At 41.9% G+C, this 17,170-nt stretch overlaps 1 protein-coding gene across 2 annotated transcripts in view; it reads right to left on the minus strand.

Annotated features, from left to right (window-relative positions):
• ALOX5 (arachidonate 5-lipoxygenase) overlaps positions 1 to 17,170 on the minus strand; it is a 195,086-nt gene that overhangs the window by 83,351 nt on the left and 94,565 nt on the right. For both annotated transcript variants that reach the window (XR_005554610.1, XM_039326022.1), the window contains exons 7-8: positions 11,129 to 11,275; positions 10,849 to 11,052 (exon numbers count right to left, since the gene is read on the minus strand). Coding sequence is in view for 1 of the 2 variants with exons in the window: in XM_039326022.1 (XP_039181956.1) it covers positions 10,849 to 11,052; positions 11,129 to 11,275 (351 nt within the window). In the remaining variant the exon portion in view is untranslated. The remainder of the gene's footprint in view (positions 1 to 10,848; positions 11,053 to 11,128; positions 11,276 to 17,170) is intronic.

The following is a 17,170-nucleotide window of genomic DNA, read 5'->3' on the forward strand; positions in this document are numbered from 1 at the left end:
CCATGCAGAGGCAAAGAGACCCAAACTTCTTTTTGCAAAATAGTACAGGGGCTGCCGTTTTGGGCTTTGCTGGTTGTATGAACCCTCTCACTAAATTTTTGTCTATAAATTTCTGTAATTCCTCCAATTCCTGAGGGGTCATGGAGTACATTTCGGCTTCGGCAATTTCGCCCCCAGCAAAAACCCAATAGCATAGTCTGTGGGACAGTGTGTGTGGGGGTAATTCGTTGGATCTCTCTTCACTGAACACTTCAGCTAGATCCTGATATTCCTTGGGTATGCCTTCCAGCCTCCCACTGCTCACCACTGCCACACTTTCCGGACCCCTGGTTCCCTTTTTGGCTCGGGCCACTCCCTTTGCACTGTAAACCCCTTTTGGGAATCTCAGCTCTCCAGTTCTCCAGTCTACTCTCAGGTTCCATTTTCTTAACCACACTATTCCTAAAATAAGCGGGCACTCCATTCCAGGGTCACCACGAATGTTATAATCTCTATGTCAGTGGTTCTCAACCTTTTTAATGCCGCGACCTCCAACCGGTCGTAGGTCGAGGACTACCCAACCGGTCGTAAGTCAAGGACTACCCAACCAGTCATAAGTCGAGGACTTTCCCTGCCGGTGAGCGGCGCGCATGTGTGGTGCCGATCTCTGCGCCGGCCGAGGCGTAGCTGGCAAGCGGCAGAGACGGAGCAGGCCGACCATCGGCTGGGCCACCAGCTGGCCCAGCCCAAGGGAGGTAAAGCACCTGCCGGGCCCCACGTGCGCCAGCAGCACTCCCTGCACCCGCTGGCCTCCCACCTCCCACCCCTGGCCTTCTTTTACTTACATTTTTAGTAATTGCTCAGCAGGGAGGGGTGGAAACTTCCAGACAGCTCGCCTTCGCTGCAGACAACGTGCAGTACCGTTTGCAGAATGGGACTTTTGGCGGGCTCAGCAGGGCAGAGACAGCCTGGACAATTCCTATTGGCTTTTGAAAGCCAATAAAATTAGACTCTATTCAAGAGAGTCTATTCTATTGGCTTTGAAAAGCCAATAGAATAAAAGGGAGTAGCATAGCTAAGGAAAAGGGGGAAAAATGGCAGACTGCATTGTTTGGCGACCCCCATGAAATGGTTGTTTGACCTCAAATGGGGTCATGACCCACAGGTTGAGAACCGCTGCTCTATGTGATCCCCTATGGTGAGCTGGATGGGCTGTGGCAAGTGTGGCTGGGACTCCCCCTGCAATGGACCCATCTAATTGGCCAAACAAAATTGGCTTCTTTAGCCTCCTCACCGGGATTCCTAAATTCCCCACCAGGGTTGAGCTTATGAGGCAGTGGGTGCAGCCTGAGTCTATCAGGGCTCTTAACAAGACCTTATCCAGCATCCCTGGGTTAAACAGTTCTACAGTTCTGGTGAGGGGCGCGATGAGTCCATTTACCAGGGGTTCGTCCTCCAAGCTGTCATCAGAGGATTCAAGTGGCTTCTCGGTTGGGGCTAGAGTTCCCCCCCCCTTGGTTGATGGGGTTGGACCTCGACATCCTCCATGTTCTTCACGGTTGTTTCCTTCGGTCTCTGTGGCATTTTCCCAGGCTTTCCCCCTCCAGCTAAGTAAGGCTTCCTCAGCAGGGTGTTTGAATGGCACTCAGCTGCGTGGTGTCCCTCTTTCCCAAACTTGAAACAGGTCGATGTCCTCGGAGAAGCGGTGGGTTGATTTGCCTGTTCCCGAGCTTCTTCTGCAGGGAATCGTACCCAGGACCATCCAAGGTGCCGTTGTCTCCGAGCTCTATCGATTTCAGCTTCTTCGGCCAAATTGTACCGGTTGTGGAGTCAGTAAGGATCCCCCTGGGGAATGCAGGCATAGTACAGATCATCATTTAGTCCATCTTTAAAATGGCCCACAAGGACTTCTTCCGGCCAGTTGAGCTGGCTGGCTAGGGCTCGGAATCCCTTTGTGTACTCTGTCACAGAGCAACAGCCCTGTTTCACCGTCTTTATGCATTCTTTAGCTTTCTGATTGGCCAAGGGATCCTCAGGGCAACCATGAAGTGGTGGAAATTCCGCAGTTCCGCAGCATTGGCATCGTGTAGGGTCACTATCCACTCGTCCCCAATTTCTAAGGTTCCCCAGTGTACTTCACCCCCAAAGGTAGGAATTTCCATCTGGACCGGTGGCTTCTCCTCCGCCTTTGTGGATGCCCATCTCCATCAGCTGGTGCGGCTCATGCAGGGGTGGCTGCCACTGCCACTGCGGTTGCAGCCTCTGAGGTGCTAGTGGAGGGGCCCGGCTTCATCACTTCACTTTCTGCATCACCTTCTTCTTCTGCTGGTCCAGGCTTTGCTGTGTCCTGGCACTGGGCAATTTTCTCCTCCTTGAGGGAGTTGAAGGCGATTCTCAGCATGTTGATGGCTTGCTCTAGGAACCGACTCGAGTAGGCCAGTCTCTCATCTTGGTCCTTCTTGAGGTGGAGCGACCTCTCCGTCTCTCATTTCCAGTCTGTTTGGTGACTGCCCCATTTGAGAGTCACTTTCCTTGCCTTCCGATCCCAGTCCTCCTTCTTCCCAATGCCCATTGACCACCTCGGTTTATTCCAGTTCTCGGTGGCCACATCTTCGTCGGAGAAACTGGCCCACTTTGGGCCACCCGGAGGGAAACTTCCCTCTCCCCCATGGTGCCTTCTTCCTTCTCTGTGCCTAAATCCAACATCATTTGCATGGTCCCCGTGGTAAGGGTCTACCTTCTGGGCTGACCGAATTCTGCAAATCCTGCCTAATGTAAGGACCCGCCTCAATCCCTCTTGCTAAGAAAGCAGAATTCCTGGAACAACTTCATTCCAAAAGGAACTTTTATTAGGAGTTGATAGCGGGCATAGAAGGCAGTATCTGAAGGTTTCCCGCATGAATGTTAAAAGAGCATCTAGCAAACCCCACCCCAATAGTCCATCCAGTCAGTTCAAACAGGCCAATCTCCAGGTGTAAACCCACTGTGGGAACAGGGCTGATAAGACACGGTAGCATTGTAGTGGCTATAGCTAAGCAAAGTAGATACATTGTAGCACCCATGGCTTCCCCCCTCCCCCCAGGAGCATGGCAGAACGCATAGGAATAAAGAATAAAGAAAACACCCCAACCACAACACTTGGGTTCTGACAATGATACAAGTAAATTGATATTCCATTTCCTTCTGTAGTTATTTAACAATTGTTTAATTAAAAGTTTCAAAGAAACTATCATATTTCTTTTCTTCTGTCTCTTCCATTTTGGTAATCTGGGATTTTTGAAAACAGACTTAAGTGGCACTTCCTCCTCCATTTTTCCCCATAGGTACAATGGGCCCAAAATCATCTAGTGAGCTTCCATGGCTACAAAAATTGGCACTGCAGCTGCTAAGGAAGGAGAAGAAAGAGGAGGAGAAAGAGGGGAGAAGAAGAAAGGGAAGATGAAGGAGGATTGAGATTGAAGAATAGCAGTGTGACATGTGGGCATCTGCAACTTTTTCCCTACAGTGGTTGTTAAGATAGGAGAAGGAGATTGAGAAGAAAGAGAAATGGAAGGAGAAACTCCTTTTTAGATGTCTGTAAACCCTCTTTTTTTGAGAGCTGAATTATTTTCTTTTTGTGAATGATTTTTCTTTTGTTTTTTCTTTATTCTTTGCCTTATAAACTTTCTAAGACCTACCAACAAAAACATATGATTGGTTAAAATGAACACATAATTTGCCTTTGCTTCATTATATGTTATTTCAATTTTAACTATAATAGAGGGCAAAAGACTAATTTTTATCAGAAGGTTGTATTGCTTTGTTATACTTAAGTATTATTTCAGTATTAACCATAATAGGGAGGAAATGATTAATTTTTAACAGGATGCTGTTAAGCTATCCAAAGGAGCCCAGATTTACTTTTATTTAACTTTTTTATGAGCGGAAGGATTTTTTCACTTTTTTTTCTTTTTCCTAATTTCTGCCTGCTCCTTTGTGTATTCATAAACAGTATTGTAGAATTAATTCTTTAACACAGAACATTTTTTTTAACTAAAGACCTTGTTTTCCTGCTTCTTATGGAGTTATAAATAGTACCTCAAGAAAAAAAATGACAGTTTTTTAAATAAAAGATTCTATTTGCCTTGGATTTACTGGAATTATTTGCATGAAGAATAACAAAAAAAATTATGAAGAATATCAAAGTCAGGGATACTGTAGTTATAGTAGCAAGTGCATCATGTTTGTATTGCTGCCCATGGAGGACCCAAATTATACCTGCATAAATTGTAAATTAATTGGTGTGCTAGAACAAAAATTGAGAGAACAGCCACTCCAAGATTCATTGGTGAACATGATGAACTTCTAGTAAAGTTGGAACACTGTATCCAAACAGAACATAACAAAGATGAAATAACTATTAGGAAATAAGAAGGATAATGGCAGTATGTCAGAAGGAAGGAAGGAAGGAAGGAAGGAAGGAAGGAAGGAAGGAAGGAAGGAAGGAAGGAAGGAAGGAAGGAAGGAAGGAAGGAAGGAAGGAAGGAAGGAAGGAAGGAAGGAAGGCTATGTTCAGTCTCTCTGAAGCTGAACAATCAATTTCATACCCTCCGCCTGGAAGAAAACATCCAGACACCTAGAAAAAAGTCTATGTCAAATGTCCCAGTGACCATAAGTAAATAAACTCAGATTCTCATCCCCCCCCCAAAATGTGTGTTGCTGATAGATTACTCACTACTCAAAAGAACAGACTCATCAATTTGTAGACCAGACTATTTTTCAAGCGAGGTATGTTATCTCCCAGATGCAAAGATTAAAAATGTGACAGAGAGTCGTACTCTTCTTTCATGTTGGAACAAATGATATAACTCCCTTTTTAGAACCCTGTAATCCCTTAATCTGGGGTAGAATTACTGGCCAGATGCCTTTCCTGACACTATGCAGAGTTCGCAGCAGATATTTTTTCTTTGTGCCCTAGGAGAGAAATATCTGCTGCTACCTAGGATTGAATTCTCAACCTTCTAGGTGGAAAGTGAGTATGTTCACTATGATGCCACTACACTGCTCATGGACAAATGATACAACTAAGAGCCTGAAAACAATTGTCAAGTTTTGAAGCACAGTTTTGCTGCTACAGCAATTATTACTTCTCAGCTTGCCAATGAACTCTGGGTAGGGGGGAGAGGGAAAGCATTAGAATGCAACTTCAAAGAATAGAATAGAATCTGGAAGGGACCTTCGAGGTCTTCTAGTCCAGCCCCCTGCTCAAACAGGAGAACCTATACCATGTCAGACAAGTGACTGTATAGTCTCTTCTTAAAAATCTCCAGTGATAGAGTACCCACGATTTCTGAAGGAAAGCTGTTCCACTGGTTAATTGTCCTCACTGTCAGGAAGTTTCTCCTAAATTCCAGGTTGCTTCTCTCTTTGGTCAGTTTCCAACCATTGTTTCTTGTCTTGCCCTTTGGTGCTTTGGAGAATAGTTTGACACCCTCTTATTTGTAGCAGCCCCTCAAATACTGGAATACTGCTATCATGTCTCCCCTATTTTTTCTTTTCTTTAAACTAGCCAAACCCAAGTCATGCAGCCATTCTTCATATGTTTTAGTCTCCAGGCCTTTGATCATTTTAGTTGTTCTTCTCTGAACTTTTTCCAAGGTCTCAACATCTTTTTTGTAGTATGGTAACCAAAATTAGGCGCAGTATTCCAGGTGTGGTCTTATTTAGGGTTTTATAAAGCGGTACTAATACTTCGTATGATCTTGATTCTATGCCTCTGTTTATACAACTCTGGATTGTATTAGCTTTTTTAGCTGCTGCTGCACACTGCTGGCTCCTAGTCAAGTGATCGTCTACTAGGACTCCAAGGTCCCTCTCACAGTTGCTGTTTTTGAGCCAGGTCTCGCCTAATCTGTACTTATAGCTTTGATTTTTCCTGCCCAAATGTAAAACTTTATTTTTCTGCACATTAAAACTAATTTTGTTGGATAGTGCCCATTGTTCAAGTTTGTCAAGATCTTTTTGGATGAGCTAGTCTTCTGGGGTGTTGGCTATTGCTGCCAATTTGGTGTCTTCTGCAAATTTGATGAGTTCCCATTCTATTCCCTCATCTAAGTCATTAATGAAGATATTGAAGAGTACTGGGCCTAAGACAGAGCCTTGTAGTACCCCACTGCTTACTTCTCTCCATGTGGATGTGGTACCATTGAAGACTACTCATTGATTACAGTTTGTCAGCCAGCTACAGATCCATCTAATGGTGTTGTTGTCTATCCCACTTTTTTCTAGCTTACTAAGCAGCAGTTTGTGGTCTACTTTGTCAAATACCTTACTGAAGCCTAAGTATACTATGTACACAGCATTTCTCTGGTCTGCTAATTTAGTCACATTATCAAAAAATGAAATAAGATTGGTTTGGCATGATCTGTTTTTGACAAACTCATGCTGGCTACTGGTTATAACCAGTTTGCATCTAGGTGTTAACAGATTTTTTTTATTATTATCTTTTCCAGGATCTCCCCAGGTATTGATGATAGACTGATTGGTCTGTGGTTTCCTGGGTCTTTTTTCCCCCCCTTTCTTGAAGATGGGAACCATATCAGTCCTTATCCAATCAACTGTACTCCAGGATTTTTGAAATATATGGTACAATAGTTCTGAGATAACATCTGCCAGCTTCTTCAGAACTCTGGGAAATAATCTGTTGGGTCCTGGTGATTTATATTCATCAAGGTCGGATAGGTGTTCTCTTATCATTTTCCTGCTTTTTTAAATTTTTCTTTCTAGTTTGTCTTCTGCAGTAGTTTTTTGGTACATTGGGCTGTAATTTCTTTTTGTGTGAAGACTGATGCAAAGAATGAGTTAAGCAGCTCTGCTTTTTCCCTACTGCATGTTACTTCCTTGCCATCTTCTCTCTTTAGTGGGCCTACTGTTTCCTTGACTTTTTTCTTGTTATTAATATGTTGAAAGAAACTTTTTTTTATTATCCTTGACTTCTGTTGCAAGTCTTTGTTATGAACCGACAGAGTTTCCCACACTTCTTGAGTTGTTTTCCTGTTTAGGATTTTCATCCATGGAATCCTTCCTAAGTTCTCTCTTCAGCTCTTTTGAAGTTTAAGACTCTGGTTGGATTATTATTTTGGATTATTAAAGAGAAGACCGTGAGACCCAAGGACAATTTGCAGGTGTCTGGCCAGATGCAGAAACATTTTCTCATAACAATATTTTCCCATTTAGTTGGACAATGTGACCTGATCCAGAGAGAGGAGAAAGAATCTATGCTTTTACTATATGGGGCTTGGATGGGACTTAGCCAGAGCTGGTTTTACTTTTATACATGCCAAAATGATTTACTCAATAAAGTTTTACATTAAGAGAACAAAAAGTCTCAAAGGTGTTTGCTTGGTTGGGTTTGTTAGTCGGAACCTTAACAACAATTTAATGGGAGTATGAGTAATTAGGCAGCAAAGTAAGACATTTGGGGGCGCAGGTGATATTTTCACATGTACTTTCAACAAAAGGTCAACATTCACTCAGAGAATGAAGGATTCTAGAAATAAACTGCTGGCTCAAGGAATGGGGCCAAGAGAACCTTGGATTTTGGGACTTTGGTTTATATTACCTACAGGAAAGTCTTCTGGCAAGAGATAGGTGCACCTTACAAGGATCAGGAAGGGTGTGATTGGAAAACAAGTAGCTCATATAAAGAGCTTTAAACTAAAATTGAAAGGGGAGCAAGATCAATCTTTAGGGCTACCCCAAGACAACCAAGCAGCCAATAATGAAGGGAATAAAACAGGAGAACTAGGAAGCAAATGCAAGGTGAGCCATAAAGAACTCAAATACTTACATACTAATGCTCAGAGTTCAGTAACAAATAGGGAGAACTTGCAGTCTTAGTACATGAGGGCAGACACAATGGTGTTGCTATTACCGAAATTTGATGGGATGGAACCCATCCCATAACTGGAACATACTGGTAGAAGTTATAAATTGTTCAAAGAAGAAAAAAAAAGAAAAACCAGAACCAATTCAAAAAGAGGGGGCGCAGTAGTTTTGTATGCAAATAATTACTATATCTCTACAGAAATACACTGTTAGAATCCAGTTACATTTCCTTTCTATCTATCTTCTCTGATCTAAAACCAATTCTTACCCTTTCCTGGATCCTGCCATACTCCCAAGGGGGAGGGGGGATATGCATGCAGGTTTTATTACTTTCACTTCCTCTATTCACTACAAAGTAACCTTTTGTTTATTCGCCTTCAGGTCTGCTAACCATTACAATGTAACCATTTGCCTCTTATCCTATGCCCCTCTGAACTTCTCCTCCTTACTGGCCAGCTAGGAAAAGGGGGGTGAAAAGATACAGCCATCCAGGATCTGGTTTATTTCTCCATCATCAAAATAAGGTGTGAGGAGCTGTTGAATGATAGTGCACAATGGAGCCGGATTGATGTTATCTTTTCCTGGATATAACACCTAAAAATCTGCTGGTCTGAATCGCCCGGAAGAACTGCGGGGTGGGGTTGCTTAGGGACACTTTAAAACATCGATTTGTGAGGGAATCCCTCAGATCCTGTCTATCATGCCTGCTATCAATTTCTCTTAGTAAAAGTTCCTGTTGGAAGAGATTGTTTCCAAGAGTTCTGCTTTCTTAAGATGTGGATTGAAGTGGTTCCTTACATACACAACATTAGGGATGAAAGCCTTCTTGAATATATTTGGGAAGATATTAAAGTAAAAAAGAAATGGCATTGCTATAGGTGTGTACTACATGTACCACGCAGAATAAATAGATAAATTCTTTGCTAATCAGTTAGCCGAGATGTGCAGGAAATACCGCAGTGTAATAATAGGGGACTTTAACTACTCTGTCATCAACTTGGAAACCAACTGCAATGCAACAGAGATTGAACAGGTTTCTGACCTTGTCACCCAAAAGGTGGAGGAGAAAAGTAGATGGTCAGCTATAGTGGATTTAATCCTAACTAATAGGGATGAAATGGTTGCAGGAGTGGAAGTTGTAGAAACTTTGTCGAAGAGTGACTATGACTTACTAGAATTCATCATAATGCATGCAGAGGTGACTGAACAAAGTCAGATTTGTGTTTAGATTTTGCCTAAATCAAACCAAACTAAAAGAGAGATTAGGGAGGATTCCAGGGATGGATATCCTAGAAAGAAAAAATGACAGATTTGTTGTCGTATATACATTGTTTGACTCTCAAGGGATTTACTAATTTATGCCAAGAGTTCATTTTGTTTTATTCAAGTTGGTGTTGATTTCTGGCACAAACTTCATGCCTAAAATGGGATTAGAACTCACATATAGGCTCTCTAATTTTAACTTACTTTCTATTTATCTTTTAAAAATAGCTTTATTATACAAGTAGTCCTTGACTTATGACCAGTTGTTTAATGACTGTTCGAAGTTATGATACTTTTTCTGAGTATAGCTCATATGTATCAATTGTCTATTATTTTTCTTATCAGTTTGATTTGATTTAATGAGGGCAATATTTATTCTTAGTGATTTGATTTGTTTTAATCTAACGAATGCAAATAGACATATAAAGCACACTATGTTTCAAAAAATGAATAAAATATAACATAGTGGAGATCTTTTAGAGTTTTCTTCTTATGGAAGAAATTTTTGAACCCATTTCCAACATCTTCCCTCAAGTTCTTCAAAATCCACTTTTCTGAAATCCCACATACAAGTCTGACTCTTTGATTCTTACCCAAACATTTTCAAAAGGATTTCCATGTTCTGCTTTTTGAACATCTGTGCAAGTGTACATTTTCTTCCTGTACAAAGCAGCATCCCCATCTTTCATGTAGCTGCCAAGATCTGAATTTTTCTTCCTTTTGCACATAACATTCCAGGCATTTCCCCTCCCCTATTTTGGAGTCATGATTCACATCTTCCAATTAACTTGGAGGGCAAAGATTCACTTCTGCTCATTTTCCCGGGCTTTCCTTACTATCTCCTCCCTTTTCTCTGTCATCTGAATTAACTCTAAAAATACCAGACAGTTCTGCATATTTTGTCAAAGCAAGAATATTCAATATTAGCAGTGTTGACAGTAGCCTTCCAGTTATAAACATCACAGAACATTCCAGCAATAACAATCACTTCATACTTGCTTTTTGAATGAGGATTGCTAATGGTTTATTGGGTCTTACAGAATCAACCCTCCTTGCTATGCTTAGTTTCTCATATACAGTGTGTTTGTAGCCCCCCGCCTCCCAAGAAAATACAGGGATTTATCCAGGTAGTCACCACGCACCATAGGCACATAGCGCACGCACACAACACACATATACCTTTGAGTCAATCTTGAGTCACTGTGGTTGTTAACTGGGGTGTGACTGAATGTATATATGACTGACCTGATTTTAAGATTTTTTTGTGGCACCCTTGTTAAGTGAATACTGTGATTGTTAGGTGAACCTATGTTTTGCTATGGGCTGGTTTTGCCAAAAAAAGGGAAGCAACTGCCAGTTTTCAGCAAAACCATCATAAAACATGGTCACACAACTGTGGAACGCTCCAAACAGCTGTAAATACAGCTGTATTGCCAAATGCCATTGGAATTTCAAAACCAAGTCATAATTACCCCCAGGTAGATCCATCATAACATTGAACAGTCGCTAACTGACTAGTTGAAACTATCAGTACAATAATAACTCAAACCAGTAAACTGGTATATGCCACAGTCACTGTAATCCTTGAGTGCTTGGATTTAGAGTTAAGAAGAACAGCAGTACATATACCTTCTCTCTGTGTGTGTTTTTAGTCTGCTGCCTTAACCATTATATCAAATTGGCCTTATTATAATATAGATTATAAAATAATACATCTTATTCCAGTATTTAATAACCCACCTTAAAGAGAGGATGGACTGCAGGCAATTGTCGGAACATAGCCACTGCAAAAACTTCTGAAATTAAGTGAGTCCGAAGCAGATGAGTCACAGTCTGATGAATATGGAAATCAGAAGAACGTACCCATATTTTGGCTAATAACCAATCATACTTAGCATCAGATGGAAGGAAAATAGGATTGCTTTGTTCAGGAGCTTGATTTATCTGAAAGGTTTAATAGAATGGTTAATATCTTCAATAACAACCAAATGTTATTTTAATTGGATAAAACCAAAATTACCTGAATTGCAATAGGGAGAATTTTATTCTCTAAATTTTTATACAATAAACAGATAGGAGCAGCCAAATACTGTATTGTGCAGGGATCTGTCTTATTGACTTCAACATCATCTAGAAGTTCATAGTCCACAATGAAAATATTTCCTTGCTGTCCAAAAAAAAAAAAAAAAAAAGTTATGCAGTTTGAGATGTAAAAATAATCCTGGAAACATTAAATATTTTATCTTTGGAATATTTACATCACAGACACATAAATAAGAAAATTTGTAATAGGCTGAACAATTTAACTACTTCTGCCAGTTTCGTAGCTCTGAGTGCTCCTCTCATCACTGGGATCACTTAGGCCTTTACTTTCCACATCATCTCCAGTTCCTCTGCTATATCTATCACCACCACTTCTTGTGGTCCTTGTCTACTACCACAATGTCTTGTTGATTGCCCAATACCTACCTGTCCATCTAGATCTGGAAGTCGCACAGGATTTTATCCACTTATTCCCCGTAACCTTCTCTGGAATCTTCCATCTGGACTTAGGATAGTCTAGCCCATACATTGTGTGCAGATGTTCCCATACGCAATGCTTGGTTCTGCAGTTCAGTGTATGCTGTTCCTGCCTGCATCTTACACATTACCACTATATGGTGGACTGTCTCTGAGACCTCTCTGCATAATCTATACCTTGGATCCTGTCTAGAGAGGTAGACTTTTGTTTTTAGGATCAGTGCCTTGGTGCTATCTTTCAGTTAAATCTTTTCCAGTTATGGTTAAGATTTTTGCCATCTCTGCTATCTATTGACGGTACATACATGCAGGGTTTTGCCTTGCTATGGCACTTCCTTTGTTTGATCTTCCACTATGTCTGTTGCTTCACTCAGCAGCTCATCTTTGAATGCCATCTTATTGATGTACTCTTGGATGCTCTGAGTTTCATGCAGGGCAATGGTTTTGACACTCACCAGACTTAGCCTTCCTTCTTTCTGGTGTGTGTAGTCTCTGGGTGTTGGGCTTGGGAGAGGAAACTTCTCTACATTGTCAAGAGCTTTGGGGTCTTCACATCAGTAGCTTCCATAACCTCATTTGGCCAATTCACTATACCAACATCGCATCTGATGACTGGCAGAGCAGATGTGTTCATTGTATGGATCTTGTTCTTCCCATTGAACTGGCTCTTCAGGACCTGTCATCCTTTGATAGCACTTGGATGTTGCTGTCCTCCTTGTCTTCTCATTGTGACTCTCATGTAATTATAGGATGCCAAGGTATTTGTAGTTTCTCTGTATGTCTGCTAGGTCATCTGCTGATAGTTCCATCCCATCAGTCTTAATTATCTTCCCTCTCTTGACTACCATCCGGCTACACATTTTCAGTCTGAACAACATCCCAATATCCTTACAGTAGATATGCCAAGTGGATCAAAGAGTCGATGTCTCATTCATTTTTAGCATATAGCTTAATGTCATCTATATAGAGGAGATAGCTGATATTAGTTCCAGTTTTGAACTTGTATTCATATCCAGACCTTGAGATTATCTGCCTGAGGGGCTTCAGATCTGCATGCATTACCTTGATATAAACTCCACTTGGTGGCCCTGTGTGAGCTAGCTTGAGTTAACTGCCAGTCTTGTCTTCCACAGTCCCACTGTATTTCTTGAGGAAGGTTCTTAGTGTCCTGTTGACTATGTGTAGTGCCAAGCATTCACAGACTTTTTAGCAGTGACATTCTAGCTTCAAGTGTTGGCTGCACATCCACTTGTTCTTCTGTGTCTTCTTGAGTCTTGGATGTGTAATTGCTTTATCTCAGGTTGTGAGAGCTGCTTCCTCTTCATTATGTTGAAGCATTGAGTAACTAGCTGTTTTCAGAGTTAGTGTAGATGCAGGTCTTCTATCCATTCATAGTTCCCTCATACATTGCATATATCCCCTCTTGTTAGGTCTACTGTTGTAGTAGCATTCCATCAGTTTACAGAAGATGACAAGGAGGTGATGGGCAGCAGAGAGAAAATGGAACTGCTTAATTCATTCTTTGCATATATCTTTACACAAAATGGAAAAAAATACTCAAATCCATCAAAAGCAGTACTTGACTTGTATATAGAAAGGGAATACAAGTCAAAATAATAAAGTGATGTATACAGAAAGGGAATATGTCAAAATAGGCAAAAAATGATAAGACAATATCTATTCACTCTAGATGAATTTAAATCACCAGGTCCTTCGTAATATATTTTTATTAATTTATCAAAGCATAAAATACAAAGAGAAATTTAAAAAAATAGAAAACTGTGGAGGAGGGAAAAAAGAGAAAATATGGAGTAAAGAGGGAAAAAGAAAGAAAAAGGCATTGACTTCCAATTCTCTTTAGCATAGAAGATAACAAAATTACAACCTCAATTTTTTATTTTTACACAACAGTATATACTAGCCATTTCTATAGCAACAAACCTATCTAATCAGCAAAAACAAAATCAAAGTTTTATATATTTTTTCCATCGCAAGCACAAAATCCAGAAGCAATTTCCAAATAGAAACAAAATTAAACTGGGAGACAAAGTAGACCGCAATCTACTTCTTGGTAAGCCAGAAAAAATGTGGGCTAGACAGCATCACCACTAGATGATTTGTAACTGACTGACAAACTACTCAATGAGTCGTCCTTAATGGTACTACATCTATATGGAGGGAAGCAGGTTTTTGCGGGTGTTTGTATGTAGTCTTTGGTTATTCGGGTTTTCTCCCGCGTCAAATTGGAAGTGTCTTGGCAACGTTTCGACGAAGTCCCATTCGTCATCTTCAGGCTGGTGTTTTCAGCTTCTTGCTTCTAGGAGCAATGTGTGATTGTAGCTGTTTCTTCCTTTTAATTGCTAGTGGGGGTATGAACTGATTGGATGGGAGCTTGGCTGTGTTCTGATTGGGTGGAGGTGTGTTCTGATTGATTAGGGGCTTGGCTGTGCTCTGATTGGATGTGGGGTTAGCTATGCTCTGATCCAAACAACTCGTCATCTGGAGAGCCAAAACACAGACCACCCTCAAGACAGACACACACACCAACAAACTCCAAAGATTACAAGAACTCCAGAAACAAACCCCTCCTCCCTCACAGCCACACGTGAAACAAACAGTGCATAACATCTCAGATAGGATCCTCACCAAAGCCGAAACCAATGTCCTTTCCAAAGGATTCAACTTTGCAGTCACTCCCAAACACATCCCCACTGAAACCATTATATGCGGAGTTGAAACCAGCCTGACCAAAATCAACTCCGATGACGCTCACAGAATCAGACTCGAAATCACCAACATCCTCTGCACCAGCAAGCCACCCAAAAGTAACTTAACCAAAGACGAACAGACAGCACTACTTAACCTGAAAGAAGACACCAGCATAATAATCCTACAAGCAGACAAAGGCAATGCCACGGTGGTTATGAACACATCTGACTACCAAACCAAATTAACCAACCTACTCCAAGACTCCACATACAAACCCCTAAACACAGATCCCACCACCTACCTGGAAAAAAACCACCAGATCCAAAAAAATGTCTCCCCCATTAGCGAAGAGATCCAGCAAAGAATCATTCCCAGAGAGAAATCATCCAGATGCCCTAAGCTCTATGGTCTCCCCAAGATACACAAAGAAGGAACCCCACTTAGACCCACAGTCAGCTCCACAGGCTCACCTCTACAAAACCTAGCCAAATTTCTCGCCAGACAACTACAGCCCTATGTAAAAAACTCATTCCATTTCATACAGATCATAAAGAAACAAAACTTACAGCCCAGTGACCTACTCGTGACCTTCGATGTCATATCCCTCTTCACCCAAGTGCCAATCAAAGAAGCCTTGACAGCTATCCAAAACAAATATAACTCCCCCAAACACATCCTAGATCTGACCAACCACTGCTTATCCAACTTCATCTATAACGGACAAAAATACAAACAAATAGAAGGAGGACCCAAGGGATCACCCTCTCACCTGTCATTGCAAACCTCTACATGGAACACTTTGAAACCCAAGCTCCAGAAAAATCGGATCACAAACCCAAACTCTGGCTCAGATATAGACACCTTCATAATCTGGCCACATGGGAAAGAAAAACTGGACAACTTCCTCACACACCTCAACAGCCTACACCCCAAAATATAGTTCACTATGGAAACAGAAGCTAATAACCAACTTCCCTTCCTGGATGTCTTAGTCTACAAGAAATCCAATGGCTCCCTAGGACACACCATCTACACACACAAACCGCTATCTGCACGCTCTCTCACACCACCACCCAGCACAGATCTCCATAGCCAAGACACTCATCTCCAGAACAAAACGCTTAGCTAATGAACAACACCTAAAAACCGAACTACACACTCTCACTAATGTACTAACATCCAATGGATTCCAAAGAAATAAGATTACCAAACTAATCCAAAAAGAAACCCCCACTAAAATCCAAGACAGAGAACAAGAAAATGACAAAGCCCTCCTCCCATACATAAAAGGCACCACAGACAGAATCAGCAAGATCCTCCATAAACACAACATCAAGACAGCATTCTACACAAACAGAAAAATATCCACCATCCTAAAAAACCCCAAAGACAAAATTGAGTTAGAAAATCAAGGAGTATATGAAATCCCATGCACACATCCACGCAAAAAGCAAACCCAAAGCCACACCGATGATGAGGCACGACCACAAACCAGAAGCCAGACCACAGCTGCATCATTAGCCACTTTAAACCCCTCCAATCCATACATGAAGCAAACTGACACCCACCATGAAGATGAGGCACGACCACGAATGCGAAGTCAAACAACGGCAATGCAGCTCACCATCTCAAATCTCCCTGCAACTCAGACTAACCCAAGCACAACAAAGCCCTCACCCAAACAGAACACTCCCCCATCCAATCAGAGCATAGCCAACCCCCCATCCAATCAGAGCACAGCCAAGCCCCTAACCAATCAGAACACACCTTCACCCAATCAGAACACAGCAAAGCTAACATCCAATCAGTTCATACCTCCACTAGCAGTTAAAAGGAAGAAACAGCTACGATCACGCATTGCTTTTAGAAGCAAAAAGCCGAAAACACCAGCCTGAAGATAACAAATGGGACTTTGTCGAAACGTCACCAAGACACTTCCAATTTGACGTGGGAGAAAACCCGAATAACCAAATAACTAAAGACCTACACACACACACACACACACACACACACACACACACACACACGGTACAAATAAAATACGAACACCAGGAGAGTATAAATATAAAAATATACTTTACTAAAAGCTGCCAAGCTTTCGTTTGGAGACTCCAAACATCATCAGGGCTAAGAAGCCAGTAAACAATGATGACTTAAATGGGTTTTGCCGGCATCTGCACCCGGCTCATGGACCGCGTCACCGGTCCCGGCCGGTTAATTAGTGTTCCAGATGTTTCTTTATTACTCTCCTTACGCTTCCTTCTATGGTTCTTCCGGATCATTCCTTCCACTATCTCATTACTGGTATTCATCTCCTCCACCACCCCTGTATCCTTATTTCCTTCCATAGCACTGACCCTCCTCCCCTTTTTGTTTTCATTCTCCACCCTGGGGGCATCTGTTTCTCCTCTATCAGTGTTACAAGCTTCCCTGGGCTCACAGACGCTCCCCCCCACACACGCTTTTCTCAATCCCTGCTCCACACCCTTTCTTCTCACTCTTCCACTGTCATGAGTAACTTTCATACGGGTGTTACATATTTGGGGGTCTATGCCCTCCTCCTCCGTCCTGGTAATCTTCGTGTCGACAGTTCTCCACCATTCCATTTGTTTGCTGCGTGATCGGGTGCTTACCCCGTCTCTCAATTCATCCCTCCTCCCTATCGCACGCTCTTCCCCATTGCTGATAGGAACGGTATTCAGGCGGACACCAGGTCTCCAGATCTCTGCATTCTGATTCCCCGCATTCTCACTCCCCTCTTCTGTGCTCGTCTTTGGGGGGACTTCAAAGTGTTCGTCCCGGGAGGGGGCTGTATTGTTGGTGGGGGTATTCC

The sequence above is a fragment of the Crotalus tigris genome, unplaced genomic scaffold (assembly GCF_016545835.1).
Source record: "Crotalus tigris isolate CLP2741 ecotype Arizona unplaced genomic scaffold, ASM1654583v1 scf7180000024339.11422700, whole genome shotgun sequence".
NCBI lineage: Eukaryota > Metazoa > Chordata > Lepidosauria > Squamata > Viperidae > Crotalus > Crotalus tigris.